We start from the raw sequence: 19,228 nt of genomic DNA, 5'->3' as shown, positions 1-19,228 counted from the left end.
CGAGCTCCAGAATGACACTAACACTTAAAGTTACTCAACTAATCAGACCCCACAGAAAGACTCACCTTTAACACCTGACATACAGTTTGTGATAGTGTGTAAAAAGACAAATCCTCCTTTAGTTAGCTTGAAGAAAATGACTGACAAAAGTAGCATAATTATCAATTAGGAGAGCAGGGTAAAGATATAAACAGCTGAAATAGTTCGCTTAAAATTAGACCTTAATAGAGCGCCATAGGAATGAGTCCTAAAACCCAGAAGTAAGTTAGCATTTGAGCGCCATGGGATTTAACGTCTAAAAGTCAATGTGGATTTTAAATGGGTTTGTGGTTAGACGCCTGAAATAAGGTCTGTGGTTAACACAAGCTTCAGAGATGTTGGTGTTTTGTTAGACCACATAAACTACGTTAGGTAATACCCCCACTGCTGAATTGAAGTTCTTACTCGTCTTTAAAAAGGCGGTTGCTAACAAGTGGCTAAATGTGACTACAGTGTTTGTCGGGGACATTAAACGTCATCACGCCGGACACAGAGGGCGGGAACTCTCTCACTAGTCTGAGATGTCTCCTGTAGGTTTAATCTTTAGGTTAAGGTGAATATTATGTTAGTAAACTATTTATTAAGCTGATTAGTTTATCAGTGATCGTCTGAAGAATAACGTGACGTCAGAATCATCTGACCGTGGTGTAGTTAGCTTGTAGCATAACGTTAGCTTTTTACTTCTGTCGGCCGCATTAACGCTTCAAGCATCATAAAAATGGTGTTCATCTGTGAAGATTATCTGGCTGAAAAAAACGCCTACGCTTCAGAAACGTGCGTTTGACACAGAACTTATTTTCTGCAATGATCCAAAATCCAATTAAAAAATCCCATAGGCCAATTCTCGTTTGACCCCATGGAGATGCTACTTCCAGGTTGGCCTGTCATATGGTTTGTTCTCTATGCACCGCTCAAATGTAAGACTTACTTAGAGAGCTAAACCTTAGAAAGAGCTGAAATTGTGAGCTCAAGATGAAGGATGTTCAGCTGAAATTGATACCTAAATGTCTGAAATATTAAAGTGACGCAGACATATTTAAAACAGATTTCTTGGAGTATAAATGCTGAGCTTAATTCACATTTTTAAATAGTTGTAATATCCAGATTGTAAAGTTTTACATCACCGTCACCTGCACTGTCTTAGTCTAATCTTAATTATGTTGAAGCAGCTGTTTTCATTCCCTCTCTTACTGTAAATCACAAGAAAAGTCATGAGCTGAGAAGAGAGCTGCAGAACTGTAGGAGTTAAAGCAACAGTTTCTGATCCACTTAAAAAAACACACACACACACACACACACACACACACTTGAAGAAGGGCTTGCAGATCAGATAATCTTGATGCATGCATGTGCAAACAGTGGTTCAGGGTCGAGTTGTTTTGCTCAGAGAAACTTCAGCAGCACTCACAGCTGCTGCTGCAGGGCTCGGACCGTCCGTTTGAGGGCAGGCAGGTCTCCCATTACACACACACATACACACAAAATAAACACAGCGAATACCCACATCCTCCTCACCCAACAACAGTACTGCAACTGTTTCTCATGTGACAGAGGAGGGGGCGAGCTGGGAGCGGAGGGAGTGGCGTGGAATAGCGTGCAAAGACTTAATACAACGTTTCAACCCCAGATGGGTCACATCAGAAGCCCGCAATCAACAAATTTAGCCCTGCCAAGTTTACACGTCAAACAGGACAGCACGGGGAGAAAGAGAAACCCGTTTCTTCTTTTATTCGCCCCCCATGATCCTTTTTACAGCCTGCCACGGCTTATAACGACTAATTACTGTGACTGCTTTTTCCATTGTGCAGGAGCAGAGGGACAGAGGAGGGGGACGAAGACTAAACAACAATGGTTATCATTATGACATATTAGCATTTTATTCAACAGGTCATGGGTCAATCAAACGCTTCGTCTTCGCTCTGAATCCACATTAGATTACAGCAGGAGATGAAGCTCCTCACTGAGTGATATTTCCTCAGTGACACCAGAGATCATTAGCAGCATTTCAAAGCCACTTAGAGCTGCCGAAACACCTTTGTCTCTGTCCTAAGCCATTAAGACGAGGACAGAGGACACCTGGAGCCAAACTGAAGGGGGACGGCGTCCTGCAGCGCTCGCAGCGGGGACGTTTAAACAGAGCCGATGATATCATGGCCTCTGGAGGAATAAAGAGCCAGATAACCGAATTATCAGCGACAAATCACACACATGCATGAATCTGCACAAACACACACACACACACAGGACGAGACGTATCACACACACACACAGGACGAGATCTCTTTCTCCCTCTCAGACACAGACACACAGACACACAGACACAGACAGACACACACACACACACACACACACACACACACACACACACACACACACAGACACACACACACACACACACACACACACACACACACACACACACACACACACACACACACACACACACACACACACACACACACACACTTTTCTCTTCCCATAACAGTGTGTGGTCTCGTCATTCAGGCTTTGTTTCCACTGTGGCCTCTCATCTTTAAATAGCCGGCTATAATCTGTCCATTCAAGCACACACACATCCAGTTTCAGACCGAATTTGATTCAGCCTGCAGTTCAGAACCCACTGATCTGAGCGGAGCAGCAGTGTGCATGAGACGATGAGACCAGAGGCTCAAAGGTTATCGGGTATTTTTTTAAACCTCCGCTCTGCTGGCTTTTATATTTTAGGCCAAAAATTCTGTTCTTCCAAAATCAAAGGCAAACACACAAAATAATGCAAAAGGGAATTCTGATTCAGCTCTAAACTACTTTTAAAATATAAAATTCTGGGTTTTAATGACGTGCAGGTAAAAACGACTGCAGCGAAACACACTGCAACAGCTCTAACGTTATCCTCCAGGACAAACGCCTCTTAAAGTGTGTCCTCTGAAAGTTGTTGTTTATGTCCCTCACAGGCTCCGGTTGTTATTCTAAGTGTCTGATGATGTTACAGAAAGGATTCCTGTCTTTGGGGGCGGCTGTGGCTCAGTTGGTAGAGTTGGTCTTCTTCCAAAAGGAAGGTTGAGTGTTCAGCTCCTGCAGCCACATGTCCGATGTGTCCTTAGGCAAAACACTAAACCCCAAGTTGTACACAAACGCCTGATTACACTCGTGTCACTCTGACCGGTGATGATTTGACAAACTCTTCAGTTGTGCACTAACATGATTAGTGTGACTTAAGGACGTCTTAAGCATCGATTCCCGTGCTTCCTTTAACTCTGAGCTCTGACACACACAGAGGCGAGGCTGGAGGAGAACACAGACTGGAATCCTTTCTGTGGGATATAAAAGAGAAACTTGGAAAGAGCAGAAACAGATAAAGAGAATCCAGGGTGGGAACTGTCATAAAACGAGCAGAGATTCAAAGCCCTTTTCCCACCGGACAATAAAACATGAAAAAGTATGTGTTAGGAGGAAGCAGAAATCCTCCGTGGCTCCGCTGTGCTGCGATGGAGACTCTCACAGATCCAGATGTGTCTCAAACATGATTCTAGTTTCACTGTTGGACCGAGCGAGACTCGCTGAGGAGGACCGGGGACTGAATAAAACCCGATCAGGTCTGGCTCCAGTTCAGCAGAGACAGATGGTTCATAGATGAGATGACGGTTTGGGGCCTTTCATTGTTGAGTTTATCTTTTGAAAGATAAATGAAGACACCACCCGCTAAATGACTCGTTATTCTTTATTTGTTTTAGAGCGACTAGAAGGATGTGCGCTGTCCTTCTCTCATCTGACTCCTCATCATTTCTGCAAATTTCAACAGAATACTTTTACACATTTGGGTCTTTTGTTTGGGACGCCTTAAAGTCCGAATCCTGAAGAGTTCAGCGTCTCATCTGCTGAATAATCACGATGCACTTAAGGACAAACACATCATCCTCGCACTCAGAGGAGATTGAAACACCTTCCTCATTTCGACACTTTCTTGATGTGAAAGTCAGCCTGACATCACCTCTCCTTTCCTGTCTCCCTCCTCCTCTTCCTCCTCCTCCCCCCGACGGTCACAGCTTCTCCCTGTCTAAACATTTACTCTCATCGTGCCACATTAGAGAAATTCACCTCCGATGAGCAGCGCTGAATCACTGAGGCAGCGAGGGGAGGGGGGGTGATAGCAAGGTCGTCATGACACCAGAATTTTAAACTTCAATATAAAACATGTGCTTATCCAAAGATATTGATACCAGTTTGGATACCACGGCAACCAAAAGTAGAAGTCTGAAGCTCCTAATACCGGCTCATTTCCTGTTTTTAATAACAAAAAGTCGCCGGCAAAGTCGAACTGATTACCACAAAGATGTTGACGAAAAAGTGTCGTCGTATTGAAACAATACTCGCAGAGCTTCTTGGAAAGAAAAGTTTAATAAAACAACAATCACAGATGTGGCTCAGTGGTAGAGCCGGTCGTCTCTCAACCGCCTCGACAGCCTCTACCATCAGTGTGTGAATGTGTAGGTGTGACCTGCGGTGTTAAAATGCTTTGAGTCGTCAGAAGACTAGAAAATAAAAATATACAAGCTCAAGTCTATTCACCATGAAGTCAATAAAAGGCTGAATTAAGAAGTTAAAATAACGAACAAGGAATTAAAAAACAATTAAAGGCAATAAACATCAGGAAATGCTTCAGGTTAAAGAATTAGATGACCAGACGCAGAGAAAACATCAAGTCAAACAACACGATTCACTTCAACAACGCTCTCAGGAGACAGGAGACCTGCGCTGAGATCTTAAAGGGTCTATAAGCTCGAAGGGATTTGATGAGATTTCAAATGTATATCAGCCGTGGAAACAGAAAGATGGACACACAAACAAGTGGACAGGCAGCACGATGCAAAAGAAATGATGAAACACTCACACACGTCGTAAACAGGGCGAGGAGTGAACACGATTTAAAGAGGGAGCAGACGTGAAAAGGGTTAAAAAAAGGAGTGATGTCATCGTAGCTGGACTTTAAGTATGAAATGAACATTAACAGTTACTCAGGTGTTAAAAGGTTTAAAGTGAATCTTCATCAAATCAAACTCACAGAGCTGCAGGAAAACCTTTTTTAAAAACCTGCTCAAATTAAAACATCTTCTTTTACAGATCCATTAGTAACGAAGGGTTAAAGATGACTCCACAGGTGCATGACAGACTGATGGAGGGAAGCAGCTGTAGCTGCGGCTTTGAATCTTGACTCGCGGACCAACATGCTGTTTGAAAAGTCGCTGACTGGAACTTAACCGGCGACGTTTTACTTCACATACAAACATTTTTCTCAATCTCTCTGATTTGAGAGTTCATCGATCACACAGCATCATGAGGGTTTTTATGAAGCGGATAATAAAAGACACATAAAATAAGAATGCCGCCTCTGACTGGTCGCTGAGGTGCAGGTGCTTTGAGTGTGTGTGTGTGTGTGTGTATGTGTGTGTGTGTGTGTGTGTGTGTGTGTGTGTGTGTGTGTGTGTGTGTGTGTGTGTGTGTGTGTGTGTGTGTGTGTGTGTGTGTATGTGTGTGTGTGTGTGTGTGTGTGTGTATGTGTGTATGTGTGTGTGTGTGTGTGTGTGTGTGTGTGTGTGTGTGTATGTGTGTGTGTGTGTGTGTGTGTGTGTGTGTGTGTGTGTGTGTGATGAGAGTCAGGTATGACAGCTCTGCATCCTGAAGACGTGTGTGTGTGTTTGAGTCATTCCACCTGATCAGTGTTAACCATGTCAGCTCTATATCCTAAAGGTGTGTGTGTGTGTGTTCGTGCGTGCATGAGTGCGTGTGTGTGTGTGTGCGTATGTGTGTGTGTGTGCAGGAGAGAGCTGGGATTCCCTAAAGCGTGTTTAGTAAATCCTCGACCGGCACGGATTCCCAGGCATCGCGTGCAGCAGGGTGGGACTCCCGGGATAAATCACGCCTCTGCACGCCTCACACACACACACACACACACACACACACACACACACACACACATACATACATACATATAGATACAGTAGACAACAGCTCGTAGCAGAGGCCGGTGTGAGCCGGTGTTGTGGGAGGGTTAATGGATTTTAACCATTTATTCACCTGTAATCCCCATTAAATCCACCGCTGGACTTTCCGTGACCAAGCGAGACCTCTTATCTCGGTATCAGCCCCCGTCTGGTTAACCTCAATCCCAACCTGTGTGTGTGTGTGTGTGTGTGTGTGTGTGTGTGTGTGTGTGTGTCAGTGTGAATGCACATTCCGTGTTTGCTCGGGGCTTGGCTGCTGAAGACATAGAATGATACGAAATATGAAAGCATGATCTGATTTACCTGCACAAAGAAAAAAAAAAAAAAAAAAACTCTAACTGTGATTTTCTTTCTCCTGAAGATAAATGCGAGTCTGACTTTAAAGATCAGCTCCGAGTCTGATGAGGCTCACACGCCGAGGAAGGCTTGGTCGCACTGTGGGTGGTCAGTCTGCAAGAGATCCCAGCACTGACGAGAAAAACCAGTCCTGTGTGTGTGTGTGTGTGTGTGTGTGTGTGTGTGTGTGTGTGTGTGTGTGTGTGGTGGGTGAGAGTGCAGCCTATTATGGTCGACTGAACCAAAACATGTCATTGCTGAGAAATGGTCTTCTCTCCACCTCCAAACTATTTTCATCCTGACAAGCTGACTCTACTGTAACAGAGCAGATAAACTCGGATTGTAACATCTGCAGCTGAAGCTTGATTTTATAATTCGGAGAGTGTTAAAACATCTCAGGGTGGAATGTTTCAGTTTATGGCGGATTATTTTGCATTGCAGAGAGCTGAGTTATCTTTTAACAGACCTTTAATGAAACGTAACAAGCTGCTGGTTTAAAGGGGGGGGGGGGGGGGGGTGGGGGTGGGGGTGGTCTCTTAATTTAAATAAACTGAAAAATAAATGACTGAAGGAACTTTTATACTCTGAAACATCTGGGCTAGCATTGCCACTACAAATCATTTCTTTATAAAGATACCTGGAGGCTGCGTTCATGAGGAGCCGATACTTTGAGGAGTCAAGAAAATTATGCTCAGAGCTAAAAGTTCATCTTAAAAAACACTCCAAGCCAATGTCCCAAGCCTCATAGTTTCATCACTTTCTGATGAAAATGACAAAAAAAGCCTCAAATCCACAAAGTCAAGAACCTGAAGCAGAACTTTAGGCAAGAAAAACAACAGATATAATTTAATTTAATTTCTTCTTATCACTTAAAGGATTTATTATCTTTTGACTGCAGATTTAAATGAGACATATTTCTGCTTCATGTTTCTCCCGTCCTTCAGGAGTCTCTCTGTGAGGAGTCTACATGTTCTCCTCGTTCATGTGTTGGTTCTCTCCTGGTACTCCGTCTTCCTCTCACAGTCCAAAGACATGCTGGTTAGGTTAACTGCTGACTCTATATTGTCTGTAGGTGTGAATGTGAGTGTGGCTGGTTGTCTGTCTCTATATGTCAGCTCTGTGATTGGCTGGTGAACAGTCCAGGGTGTAACCCCGCCTCTTGCTTAATGACAGCTGGGATCAGCTCCAGAACTCCACGACCTCGTACAGGAGAAGCAGTTTAGATAATGGATGGATGTTTGTGCCTTTCGTTGCATCATTTTAAATCTCAACAAACAAAAAATATAAAATTCTAAAATGCTGCAGTCCAACACTTTACTTTGCTCAGTCGACCAAAAGCTCCTGCTTACTGCGCGTAAAGTGAGTTTTCTTGTCGACGGAAGAAAAAGAAACGATGGCACTTAAAGCGTGCAACGTGCCCGACCTTAGCCTACAGTGCAGAAGTGTTAATGCGTGCAGCCTTGATGTTCCAACCTGACACCATTACAACATGTGATGCAAACCACCTGCGCAAACAGCACTACAAAGACCGGTCCTGTGTTCACGGACTGGCCCTTTAATTAGCCTTTAATTGAGCCAGAGCTCCCACAGTGAGGATAGTGAGACACAGGCAGGCAGCTGTGGAGCCGAGCAGAGCGCAGACGAGAGATTAACGGAATGAAAAGACGGAGAATGACTTTTCCCACTCAGTAATCCTCATTTGCACTGATCAGCGGCTTTTACTCTGCATTATGACGCAGGATCTGCTAATAGAGGAGGGTCTTTATGAGGAGATAAATAATCTGAAGCTGTGAGGTGGGGAAGGCTGTCAGCACACACACACACACACACACACACACACACACACACACACACACACACACACACACACACACACACACACACACACACACACACACACACACACACACACACACACACACACACACACACACACACACACCTCCATACCCCCAAAATACTCCATGATTTACAAACCGCATCTGAGAAGTTATGCAACTTTCAAACATGTGGCCGGTATTGAAAACAAACCGTGGCACGCAACAGCAGCGAGGTCATTTCATACACTGCTCCACTCTCTCTCTCTCCTCAGCCTCTCTAAACCGCTCGCCCGCGCTCTCTCTCTCATCCCCGGAGGAGCACTTGTGCAGCTCACTGGGAAAGCGGTCAGACATTATTAGCTCAGCATCAAGCCACTGAGTTTTTCCTGACATAAGTTGAGGCCTTAAATAGACTTAACGCTGCAGAGGGACACGCGATGTCTTCCACTTTTAGAGCCATTGATGAGAACGGAAGACATGTGCAGGAATAAAGGGGGAAAATTACAATATAACAGAACTAAACGGTGTGATCCTGTGATCGCTCAAACGTGCAAAAATCTCCAAAGTATTCTGAGATAATCAAAACTAAAATGCCAAAAAGTCTCTTAGGGTCATTTACCCCCCCGGGTAAAGTTATCTTCAGGGCTCGATCAAAGTGTGTGCAGTAAAAGTTGTTTTTGTCCCTCACGGGCTCAGGTTGTTTTTCAAAGTGTGTGACAACGTTACAGAAAGGATCCCTACAGAGAGAGAGCTTTCAGTTTCAGGAAGATGATTTTGTTTATCATCAGAAACAGTTGTTACATCACGTTCTTCAAAGCCGCCAGACTCCATTAACAAAAACAGCACTTCTACCCCACAGAACTCAGGAGTCGCTGGTCTGCCTCGGTTAGGGTTGTAGTCAAGACCACACTAACAGAGACCAAGACGTACCCGAGGCCAGAGTCCTCCGAGACCAAGACAAGACCAAGACAGGGCAAGACAGAGTCTGAGTCAAGACCAAGACCATAAATATTACTGAAAAATCATCTTCTTGTGTTTAGGGGGCAATGGAAGACCAGAAACTCCTCACTGCTCCACGGTAAAACGTCTGTTTCTGTAAATGAAGTCTGGTGTCTTTGAGACGACTACTATGAGGGCTCTGAGGCGCTGGTGGCACAGTGGCTAGTGCGCGTGCCCCATGTATGGAGGCTGTCGTCTCAAGCGGGCGGCCTGGGTTCGGTTCCCACCTGTGGCCTCTTTCCTGCATGTCATTCCCCACTCTCTCTCTCTGATTTCCAACTCTATCCACTGTCCTATCTCTCCATTAAAGGCACAAAAAGCCCAAAAATAAATGTTTAATAAAAAAATAATAATAATACAAAATAAAAAATAATATGATGCAGGCTCATGTTGTATTTGTTGGATACTATGTCTTGTTCAATAAGCGCTAACTTAAAAAAAAGAAAAACAGTGACAAAATTACATGAATAGAACTTACCGAAGGAGCCAGTGGAAGAACAGCAACTCCTGTTTTCTGCAAGACAAAAATGGAAGGTTTTCTCAATTTGGATTTAAAAAAAAAAGGTTTAGCGCTCATACACACGAATAACACACACGGTAAATGGACTTCAGCTTGTATATTTTTCTTTTCTAGCCTTCTGACTACTCAAAGTGCTTTAACACTGCAGGTCACACCTACACATTCACACACTGATGGTAGAGACTGCTGAGTAAAGAGTCTATCAGTATTAACTCATCCATTCAGACACATTCACACACTGATGGTAGAGACTGCTGAGTAAAGAGTCCATCAGTATTAACTCATCCATTCATACACATTCACGCACCACTAACGAAGCAGTGGGAACAACTTGGGGTTAAGTGTCTTGCCCAAAGACACATCGGACATGTAGCTGAAGGAGCTGGGGATTGAACCCCCAACCTTCCAGTTGAGAGACAACAACTCTACCAACTGAGCCACAGCCGTCAGAAACTAAAACAACAACTTCTAGTGGACACACTCTCCCTCTTTAAGATATCAGCATCCATCACAGCTCATCTCACAGCTGTGAAACAATCAACGGGAACAGCTCCAAAACGTTTGTATCTGTTAGTCACTGGGACCGCAACATTTATAAAAATAGGCCTTAAAGGCACCCAGCGTTGTGAGGAGCCGGTTTGTATTAGGAGGGTCTGTGCAGAGAGCTGTTAATAGTGAAAATGTAGTTATATGATTTGATTACACTCATCTCAGCAGCACAGTATTATTATGCAATTTTATAGGCATTACATCTCTCATCTGGCAACGATGATTACTCTGAAATACCCAGAGGAGAGTAAATACTACAAATCAGATGTGATGTTTGATCCTCATTAGGAGTGAAGTTAAGGGAACAGAAAGAGAAAGAGGAGACGCAAAGTTCATCCACCTTTCTGACCTGATACAAACAATCCTATCAGGTCAAATAGAAATGCTTTGAAATATCTGATCAGTAAGGGGATAAGTGTGAACTCATCCTGCTTGTTTCAAGTCAGAATATTTTGGCAGATGAAACCTGGGAAAGTCATAAAAAAGATTCAGCAGGTGATCTGGATCCAACCAAACGAGGATTTTATGAGAGAAGTGGGAAATTTAAAAATCGCAGCATGTGTGAATGCATTCTTTTGTCTGTGTGTGTGTGTGTGTGTGTGTGTGTGTGTGTGTGTGTGTGCGAATGCAGACGGCTTCCTGTGGGGCAGCAGAGGGAAACGGTACCATTGTGTTGGTGTGTTTCGACACCTCCTTCCTCATGAGCCCCTCCACAACAAAAAGGAAGAGGGCTTATTCTTTTGAACCTTGACGCTCTCTTTTTCAGGATTATTCTTTGTGATGTTACTAAAATACAACACGAGCATCATTAGAAACACGAGTCCTCGGTTTCCTCCTTTCGCCTATACCTGTTTCATTTTAACAGATGTTCTGCAGGAAGGGCAAAAAGTCTGGTTTTCAAACTATTTAAAACAGTTACTGTAGTTGGATCCTTTGTTTTATCAAATTAGTTAAAATAAAGATGCTAAGTAAAGAGTAAACGGTTACGATGTAGCTGTTTGTCAGGAGGTTTAAAACCCGCCTCAGCTCCAGCTCTCAGCCTGTTAGGTTGACTGAAAGTTAGACTGAGACAGCATTTCCAGCATGGAGACCGCCATCGATGGGACTCCAGCGCCCCCTACTGTAACAGACGGGTGACGTCACTCAGACTCTGTCGATTAATATTTAGTCTACGGTTGGGAGCAGCTGAATGGCACGTGATGGGAAGTCATGACCCTCTGTACACTGCACGACAAAGTGCCCGATCACACTGAGCTCATCAGGTTAAATAAATAATAACTAAATACCAAACTAGTTTAAATCCTTTGAGCTGTAGGAGGTGAGGCGCTGTGGATGGCGTTATTCTCAACAGGTTGTTTTACGACATTCTGTCTCTGAAGCTGCGGTGGTTTCACAACGACGCTGGACTCGTGAACGGGGATCAAACTCCAGGTGTTTCTAATGCTAAACGCTGGATATTTGACTTATTTGTCTCATGTGACTTTGAGACTCTGTCTCTGCTGCTCAACCCAAGGAGGAAATCTACCAAAGGTTCATCTTCATCAGGTCTGCTCGCCAGATCCTCCCTCTGTGTCGTGAGAGACTCGGAAACACAAGAATCCTCTTTGGAGAAGCGTGAGCGGGGTATCGAACATCCTCCAGCGTGCCTCAGTGTACACACACTAAACGACACTCCATTAATTTCACATTTACCCACACTCAAAGTGGAGGCAACAGCTGCGTGGAGGATGAATGACTACATGTAGTAGAACCAGGAGAGGGCGGGGGAGTGTGCACATATGGAGGGAGAGGAGGGATGGCACGAGTTGCCTGTAATGTATTGCTTCCACAGGATGCCCTGCACGCTCAGAACAAGCCATAATTGGCCCCGATCACGCTCAGCCATTGGAACATACAGTAAAAGTGACAGACAGAGCAGGGAGGGGGGAGTGAGAGAGAGAGGGGGAGACGGTAAGGCTTTGTGACAGAATGATTTTGCAGAAGAAGATGAACTGTAAATATTGACCCTGCAGAGGAGGGTATGTGTGTGTGTGTGTGTGATATTGTCTCCCTGATGGTACAGCAAAACAATGCTACACACACACACACACACACACACACACACACACACACACACACACACACACACACACACACACACACACACACACACACACACACACACACACACACACACACACACACACACACACACACACACACACACACACAGTACAAGTTCTTCAGTGGTCCGGAAAATGCGGCAGCTATGACTCTTATTGAGAGGAGATAAACATCACGCTGGTTTTTGAACCGTCACAGAGGCTTTACTTCTGGTTTCGGAGCAGATCTTTCCTGAGATCTTTTTGGACATGGAAGAAAAAGGAAAAAACCTTCAAACCACACACATCAATCAGGTGACATCATCTGATAGGCTCTGACTCTGTCCTCAGTCCTGTCTCTAAAATAAAGAAAAAAAAAATAAAGAAAAAAAACCCTAACAATAGTGCAGAATCCTGCTGCTATCGGAGAATCACATGTTCGAGACAATTCCATTTCTGACATGCCTGTGACCGCTTCACACTCATTTTGTCACCAAACTTCTGACCTCATTGTAACACACACACACACACACACACACACACACACACACACACACACACACACACACACACACACACACACACACACACACACACACACACACACACACACACACACACACACACACACACACACACACACACACACACACACACACACACACACACACACACACAAACTGAAAATCGTCCCCCTTTGATCACACTTAAATACTAAAGTTTGTTGTAGCTGGTGGGGCAGTGGTTAGGGCCATCGAATCCTGTCTCAGTCTAACTTTCAGTCAACCTAACGACAGGCTGAGAGCTGGAGCTGAGGCGGGTTTTAAGCCTCTTGACAAACCGTTAGACCGCGCCCACCTGTCAATCTAATTTTTTTGGTACCAGGCTGTAAACATGTTAATTTATGCTGTAAAAACAGCTTTTTTGCCTGTGATCTGTTTGTAACTTACAGTGTTCGTGGAGCCAGCCTCAAGCGAACACTCGAGGACCTGCAGGATTTTACTTCATATTTCAACACCAGAGGTAGGATAGTGCTCACATGTATAGAGGCTGTAGTCCTCCAAGCGGGTGGTCCCGGTTCGAATCCGACCAGCGGCTCCTTTCCTGCATGTCATTCCCCTCTCTCTCTCTCTCTGATTTCTGACTCTATCCACTGTCCTATCTCTACAATAAAGACACAAAAAGCAGTTTTCAGCAGCTCTGTCTCCTAAACTTCAGAGAGTGCAATAATGACCACCTGTATTTGTATTTTAGTAAATTTATATTTCTCTATATCTTTATTTTTGTGTTCTGAATGATGCTACTTGTATATCTATGAATGCTTTCCTTATTAGAAGCATCTGACAACAACATAAAAACATTCAGAGAGTGAGCTGTGACATGAGGTTACAATTACAGATATTTACATTGTGATACCGTGCAGCCTGCATTTTATAAAATGTATGTTTTTGCACAGTCCAGGGTGTGGGACAGAGTGTAAAAGTGTGTATCTCACGCCAAAAAGCGTGAGAGTTGGCAGCCATGTTGAAAAACACAAAGATGACAATTGTCATGTCAGAGAGTCGCTCGCTCTCCTCCTCTCGTCCCTCCATCTCTCTCTGGGCTGTTGTCCTGGTGTGCCCTCCCTCCCTCCGTCATGCTGCTGTCCCTGTTGAGCGACTCATGCATGGATACAATGTGCTCTTCTGTGCTCTTTGAAGGCTAGCATTACTGCTCACACGCAATCCTCACCCAACACCAATACGTCTCCCCCTCCCTCCCTCCCCTCTTTTATCCCTTCTTCTTCATAAGCAGCTCTTTTTAAAGCAAGCGCTGCTCGACTTTTACATATATTTAAACCTTTTTTAGCAGGTTGTAGTGCTTTTTCCCATCTTTCTCATGTTTGTGCAGAAAATAACAATGCAATACTTCTCATGCACACTGGCACTGGTTTGTCCCGAGAGCTCGGTGAACAGAATATAATCTGTGACAGAGGAAATGAAAAGTTGACATGTTCCTGTGGTGACACAGAGCAGCTTTACAGACGCTGGTCTCACCACAATCATTCTGCTCGTTGTTTTACTGGAAAACATAAAAGATGTCATCTCTGTCTGTTCAGGTAAACTTCAAACTTTGATTGATCACATACAGGATGGTCAAATCTATATTGTACTTTAATGATGTAAAAACAGGGATGCTTGACATTAAAGCAGACGTTTTCTTAAACTGACTGCAGAGATCATCCAGTCTGTCCTGCAGAGGAGTTTAAGGAAGTTTTTAAAACCACCTGTTTTCGAATTTAATATTGAAAAATCCAGAAGGCTTCAAAACAGCTCTGGTGAGCTCCTTGTGTGGCTAAAGCATGTCCACAGGTCGTGTTTGTGCATGTGCATATGTGTGTGTGTGTGTGTGTGTGTGTGTGTGAAGCATGTCTCTAAATAACAGTGTGATCCCTCAGGGATCAATAAAGCTTGTAACATGTACCTGCTTTTTGAAAAGCGTCTCGAGATGACCTTTGTTAGGAATTGGTGCTAAACAAATAATAATTGATTGATTAAAAGTTTTTGTTTCTTTTTTTTGTGCCTTTAATGGAGAGAGAACAGTGGATAGAGTCGGAAACCAGGGAGAGAGAGTGGGGAGCGACATACGGGAAAGAGGCCACAGGCGGGATGTGAACCCGGGCCGCTTCCTTGAGACAACAGCCTCAATACATGGGGCGCGCACCCTAACCATTGCGCCACCAGCGCGACCCTTGTTTCTTTTTCTATTTAGAGATTGAATCGTTTAAAAACGTTTTGTATCGCAAACAGCAACGCATTGAACAGTTTGACGAGCTCACTAACGACAGCGGCAGAGAGGCTAACTTATCTGTGAGGGGATAAAAACAGAGCCCTAACACCGTTTAATTAAAGAATTAAAACATTAAACTGGAGATTGTTATACAGAAATATAAGTCAATATGTGATGTAAGGATTTCTTTCTCTATTTTCTCCATTTCCCCCTCTCAATTCGTTTCTCTCTGACTTTGAGCTTCTGTTAGTGCAAACTCTCTGCTCCCTGTAGCCTTTGCAGAGTCCTCCCTCACAGCTATGTGTAAGTATAGTACAGAGAGTGTGTGTGTGTGTGTGTGTGTGTGTGTGTGTGTGTGTGTGCATATGCATTGAATACCTTAGGATCAGAGTGTGTGGCAGCTCTCCGGTGTCATTCAGTGATAGTATAGCGCAAATTAGCTCATTTCTGCAGGGCTGGTCTCTCTCGCTCTCTTTTTTCTCTCTCTTTAGCTTTATGTCTCTTGCCCCATTCGTCTTACATTCACTCTCTCTCTCTCTCTCTCTCTCTCTCTCTCTCTCTCTCCCCGCTCACTTCGACAGATCGTTTTCATAACCACTTTTCTGAGGTCACAGCCTCGTCTGCAGTAGTCACGCAACCCCTTTGCCTGCTCAGTCAGCGTTACACGCAGAAGACACACACACGCACACACACACGCACACACACACATACACTACTACAGAAATACTACACTACAGTACACAGAGCCTGTCTTAAAGAGGCAGTGTGCGGCTCTCCCCCTGCAGCCACAACATGTTACACACTCCGCTTTAACGGGTCGGCAGGTCTATTTTTGGCTCTCTGTGCTCAAAGCATTCCTCCGCTGCAGGAAACACGACATGCAACCTGTAGCTGAGGAGGGGGGAATACAACACCAGATAAAGCTAATTTCTCATGAACTATTTTCTTTTGAACGCACGTGATCCTTCTGGTAACTTTCTGCTTCAGGGGACTCGTAAAAACGGTCTCTTTTAAAGGCTTGTGCATCTCTAGGGAGCACAAAAACTACCAAATGATGCCAGGGACAAATGCAGAGTGAGAGAGTTTCAAAGCAAAGAGGAGGACTGGAATAATTTTTTTACTTCCTGGTGGTCTCTATGTGCAGGGCTTCCTTCTGTGTCGTCCTGCCCTGACCCGACCTTTCCATCTCTCTCCTCTCTGTCCTCTTGTTTCTGTCTCGTCTCCTCTCCTAACACCTCTCTACCCGCTCATCACATCCTCAACAACAGGAGAGCCTGGGGACCAACATGCAGTAACCGGGGATGACAGAGAACCAGAGGGAGAAGACGGGCAGAGGAAAAGTGAACGGGTTCAGAAGGACAGAGAAACAAAAGGATCATTCAAATTGTCCAGCCTTTAAAATATGTGCCAGCTCCTACAAAGGTCTGGTTTGTTGGGACTCTCTCTCATATCTGAAGGAAGCGTCTGAGGCCTGATATTTTACTTTCTCTGATGCTGACGAAAACTTTAATCGCATTCCTTTTCTGCAACTTCAGTCATCCTACTTCCTTCCACACTCGTCCAATACCAGATTTTTTAAACGTGGATACGAAAGTAGAAAAGTCAAACACTTTCAACACCTGTTTCAATACCACGCTGAAAAACAGAAGTTGTAGGCGCCCATTGGGTAGTTTCTTAATTTTAAAAACAAATAAAATAATAAGCTAACTCCGGCACACAGTCTGAACTGCATTAGATTATTCATGTTTAGGGATATGAGGCCTTTAAAGACCCTCCTACAAATCATATCAGGACAAACAAAAAAACATTTTTCTGATTGGATCTTTTCACTTTGACTCCACGAGAGATGAGGCTTATGGGATTTAGGTTTCACACAGTGTTTGGGTGAACAGCAAAGTTACCTCGGGAGACGTTTTAGGCTGCAGAGACTGACCTTTAAATTCCAAGAGCCCGATCCATATACAGCTGGACCGAGCCACTAACGGAAGCTAACTGAGCTGCAAGAAGAAGCTAACCATGCTGCTAGAGGAAGCTAACCGTGCTGCTAACGGAAGCTAACCAAGCTGCTAACGGAAGCTAACCGAGATGCTAGAGGAAGCTAACCCTGTTAAATGAACTGTAGCACTGAAGACTTGTCATAAAGAGGAAGTACTGCAGGTTACTACTACTTCCTCTGCATCTTTAGTACGGGCAGACCTTGCTAGAAGCCTAAAGAGTGTAAATGTCTGGACGTATAAGACGGTTTAAACATAAACCTTTTCAAACATCATCACCTGCTCTCTGGCTGTTCAATCCTTCACTAACTAGAACAACATTTTCCAGCTCGTCGAACCCCAGTTTGTGTTTTTTGTCGTGACATCAGCAGCCGAGGAGGAGGAGGCGTGTAAACAGGGCTGGAAATGGACAGAGAATTTGGCCCGCAGAGGTTGCATGAGAAGCCGGAGGACTTGAAGTAGCAGAGAGGAGCGGCCTGCCAAGAGAAAGAGGCTCAGGCCTGAAGGATCTTGGCAGGTGTTTGACTCTGTGATCCATCCAGCTGCTGACTCAAACCACGAGAGGTGTTACACCACAATCTATTAGCCGACCCGACAGGCTGTAAGCTCTCTAATCCGCCACCCTGAGAATCCTCAACGACGGACCAGGAGACAAAAGGAAACTCCAAATCATATTTAATCAGCGACCACAGCATCCTAACAACCATCACAAGACTCGGCCAATCAGGAGGCAGAGAGTCTCCGTCTGACTTTCAAACAAAGGAAATGTTACCGTGATGCCCTGTGTTAATTATGCAGCAGGGTACCTCTCGTCCTGTTTTTATTCCTCCTTTCTGCCTTTTTCTCCCCGTCACACACGGCGCTGTGTTCAAATTATGAATTAGTTATAGAGCGGCACGCTGACCTCGGAAAGGTCTTCAAGGTGCAGTAACTCTGCTGGTTCAGGAAGAAAAATAGAGAAATTATTTCAGCTTTCTAGCTCATTATTCAGACATTTAAAGACATTTTTATGACTATTTACGTGATTATTAAAAAAATTTATTCTGAAAATTCGGACTTTTTCCATTATTTTAACTTTTATCATTTTAACGTTTTATCTCATAATTTATCAGTTTTGTTTCATAATTTTACGTTTTGACTTGAGTATGACTTTTTCAATTTACAATTGAGATTTAAAAATAAAAATATTTTTACATTTTTTAAAAATGTTTTCTCATTTTATTATTTTAAATACCGTAGTTCCACTGAAATTAACTGAAACTAAAATTAGATTTTTATAAATTTTTATTTTATAATTGAAACTTTTAACCTCATTATCATGTCTGTATTTAATCATCTTGTTATTATTTTGTCTTTATACCTTGTAATTATGTTTTTATTTCATCATTAATGTCATTATTATGACTTTTATCTCGTAAAAATCTTTGATTTGATTTGATTTTTTTAACTTGTAAATTTAATTTTTAGATGTTTTTGTCACATTATTTTGTCTGTATTTAATTATTTCGTCATTTTTTATCATAATTAAATCTTTCTACCTTGTCGTTATGTCTTCCTTAATTTATTTAACTTTTTTTTTATAAACACACAATTTTGACTTTAAATGAGAGGTTTATTTTACATCGAAGGTAAAGTGTCCATCTTTCTTTTTCTGCGTCAGCTTACTGAGATATTTGATGAAACGTGGTCACTGAAGAGAGAGAGAGAGAGAGAGTCACACCCACAGCTCGGTCGGCAGGTTGAAGCTGTCCAGGCCTGCAGGCCGACGAGCCGTGGCTCCACGAGAGAGAGAGTGAGGATTAAAGAGAAGATTAGCAAACTCAGTGACGGCCAAACAAATAAAATAATAACCCGGCTGCCTTCAGGTCTGAATACGGAGACAATGAGAGTGATTGATCAAGACGAAACATGCAGAGAAGAAGAAGAAATAAAACAACTGCAGAGGAAAGTTGTGTTTTAATTTATGTGCACTGAAAGATTTAACAGCCGCTTCATGTGAGGTTATTTTTAATGACATTAATTGTTTGAACTTTGTTTTAAATCAAGTTTACGTTAAAGCTGCATGAGGACGAACACTCGGCTCCGTGGTTTAACTCAATACTCCAGCATGTCTTAGGAAAGC

General features: G+C 43.5%; 1 protein-coding gene across 1 annotated transcript in view; it reads right to left on the bottom strand.

Moving 5' to 3' along the window:
- The window catches only part of LOC109992652 (uncharacterized), a 75,355-nt gene that overhangs the window by 30,810 nt on the left and 25,317 nt on the right, over positions 1–19,228 (bottom strand). The window contains exon 4 of the mRNA XM_029279592.2: positions 9,672–9,707. Within this exon, the coding sequence (XP_029135425.2) occupies positions 9,672–9,707 (36 nt within the window). The remainder of the gene's footprint in view (positions 1–9,671; positions 9,708–19,228) is intronic.

Source organism: Labrus bergylta, chromosome 20, assembly GCF_963930695.1.
Source record: "Labrus bergylta chromosome 20, fLabBer1.1, whole genome shotgun sequence".
Classification (NCBI taxonomy): domain Eukaryota; kingdom Metazoa; phylum Chordata; class Actinopteri; order Labriformes; family Labridae; genus Labrus; species Labrus bergylta.
Note: the sequence above shows the minus strand (reverse complement) of the source record. Positions and strands in the feature narration are given on the sequence as shown.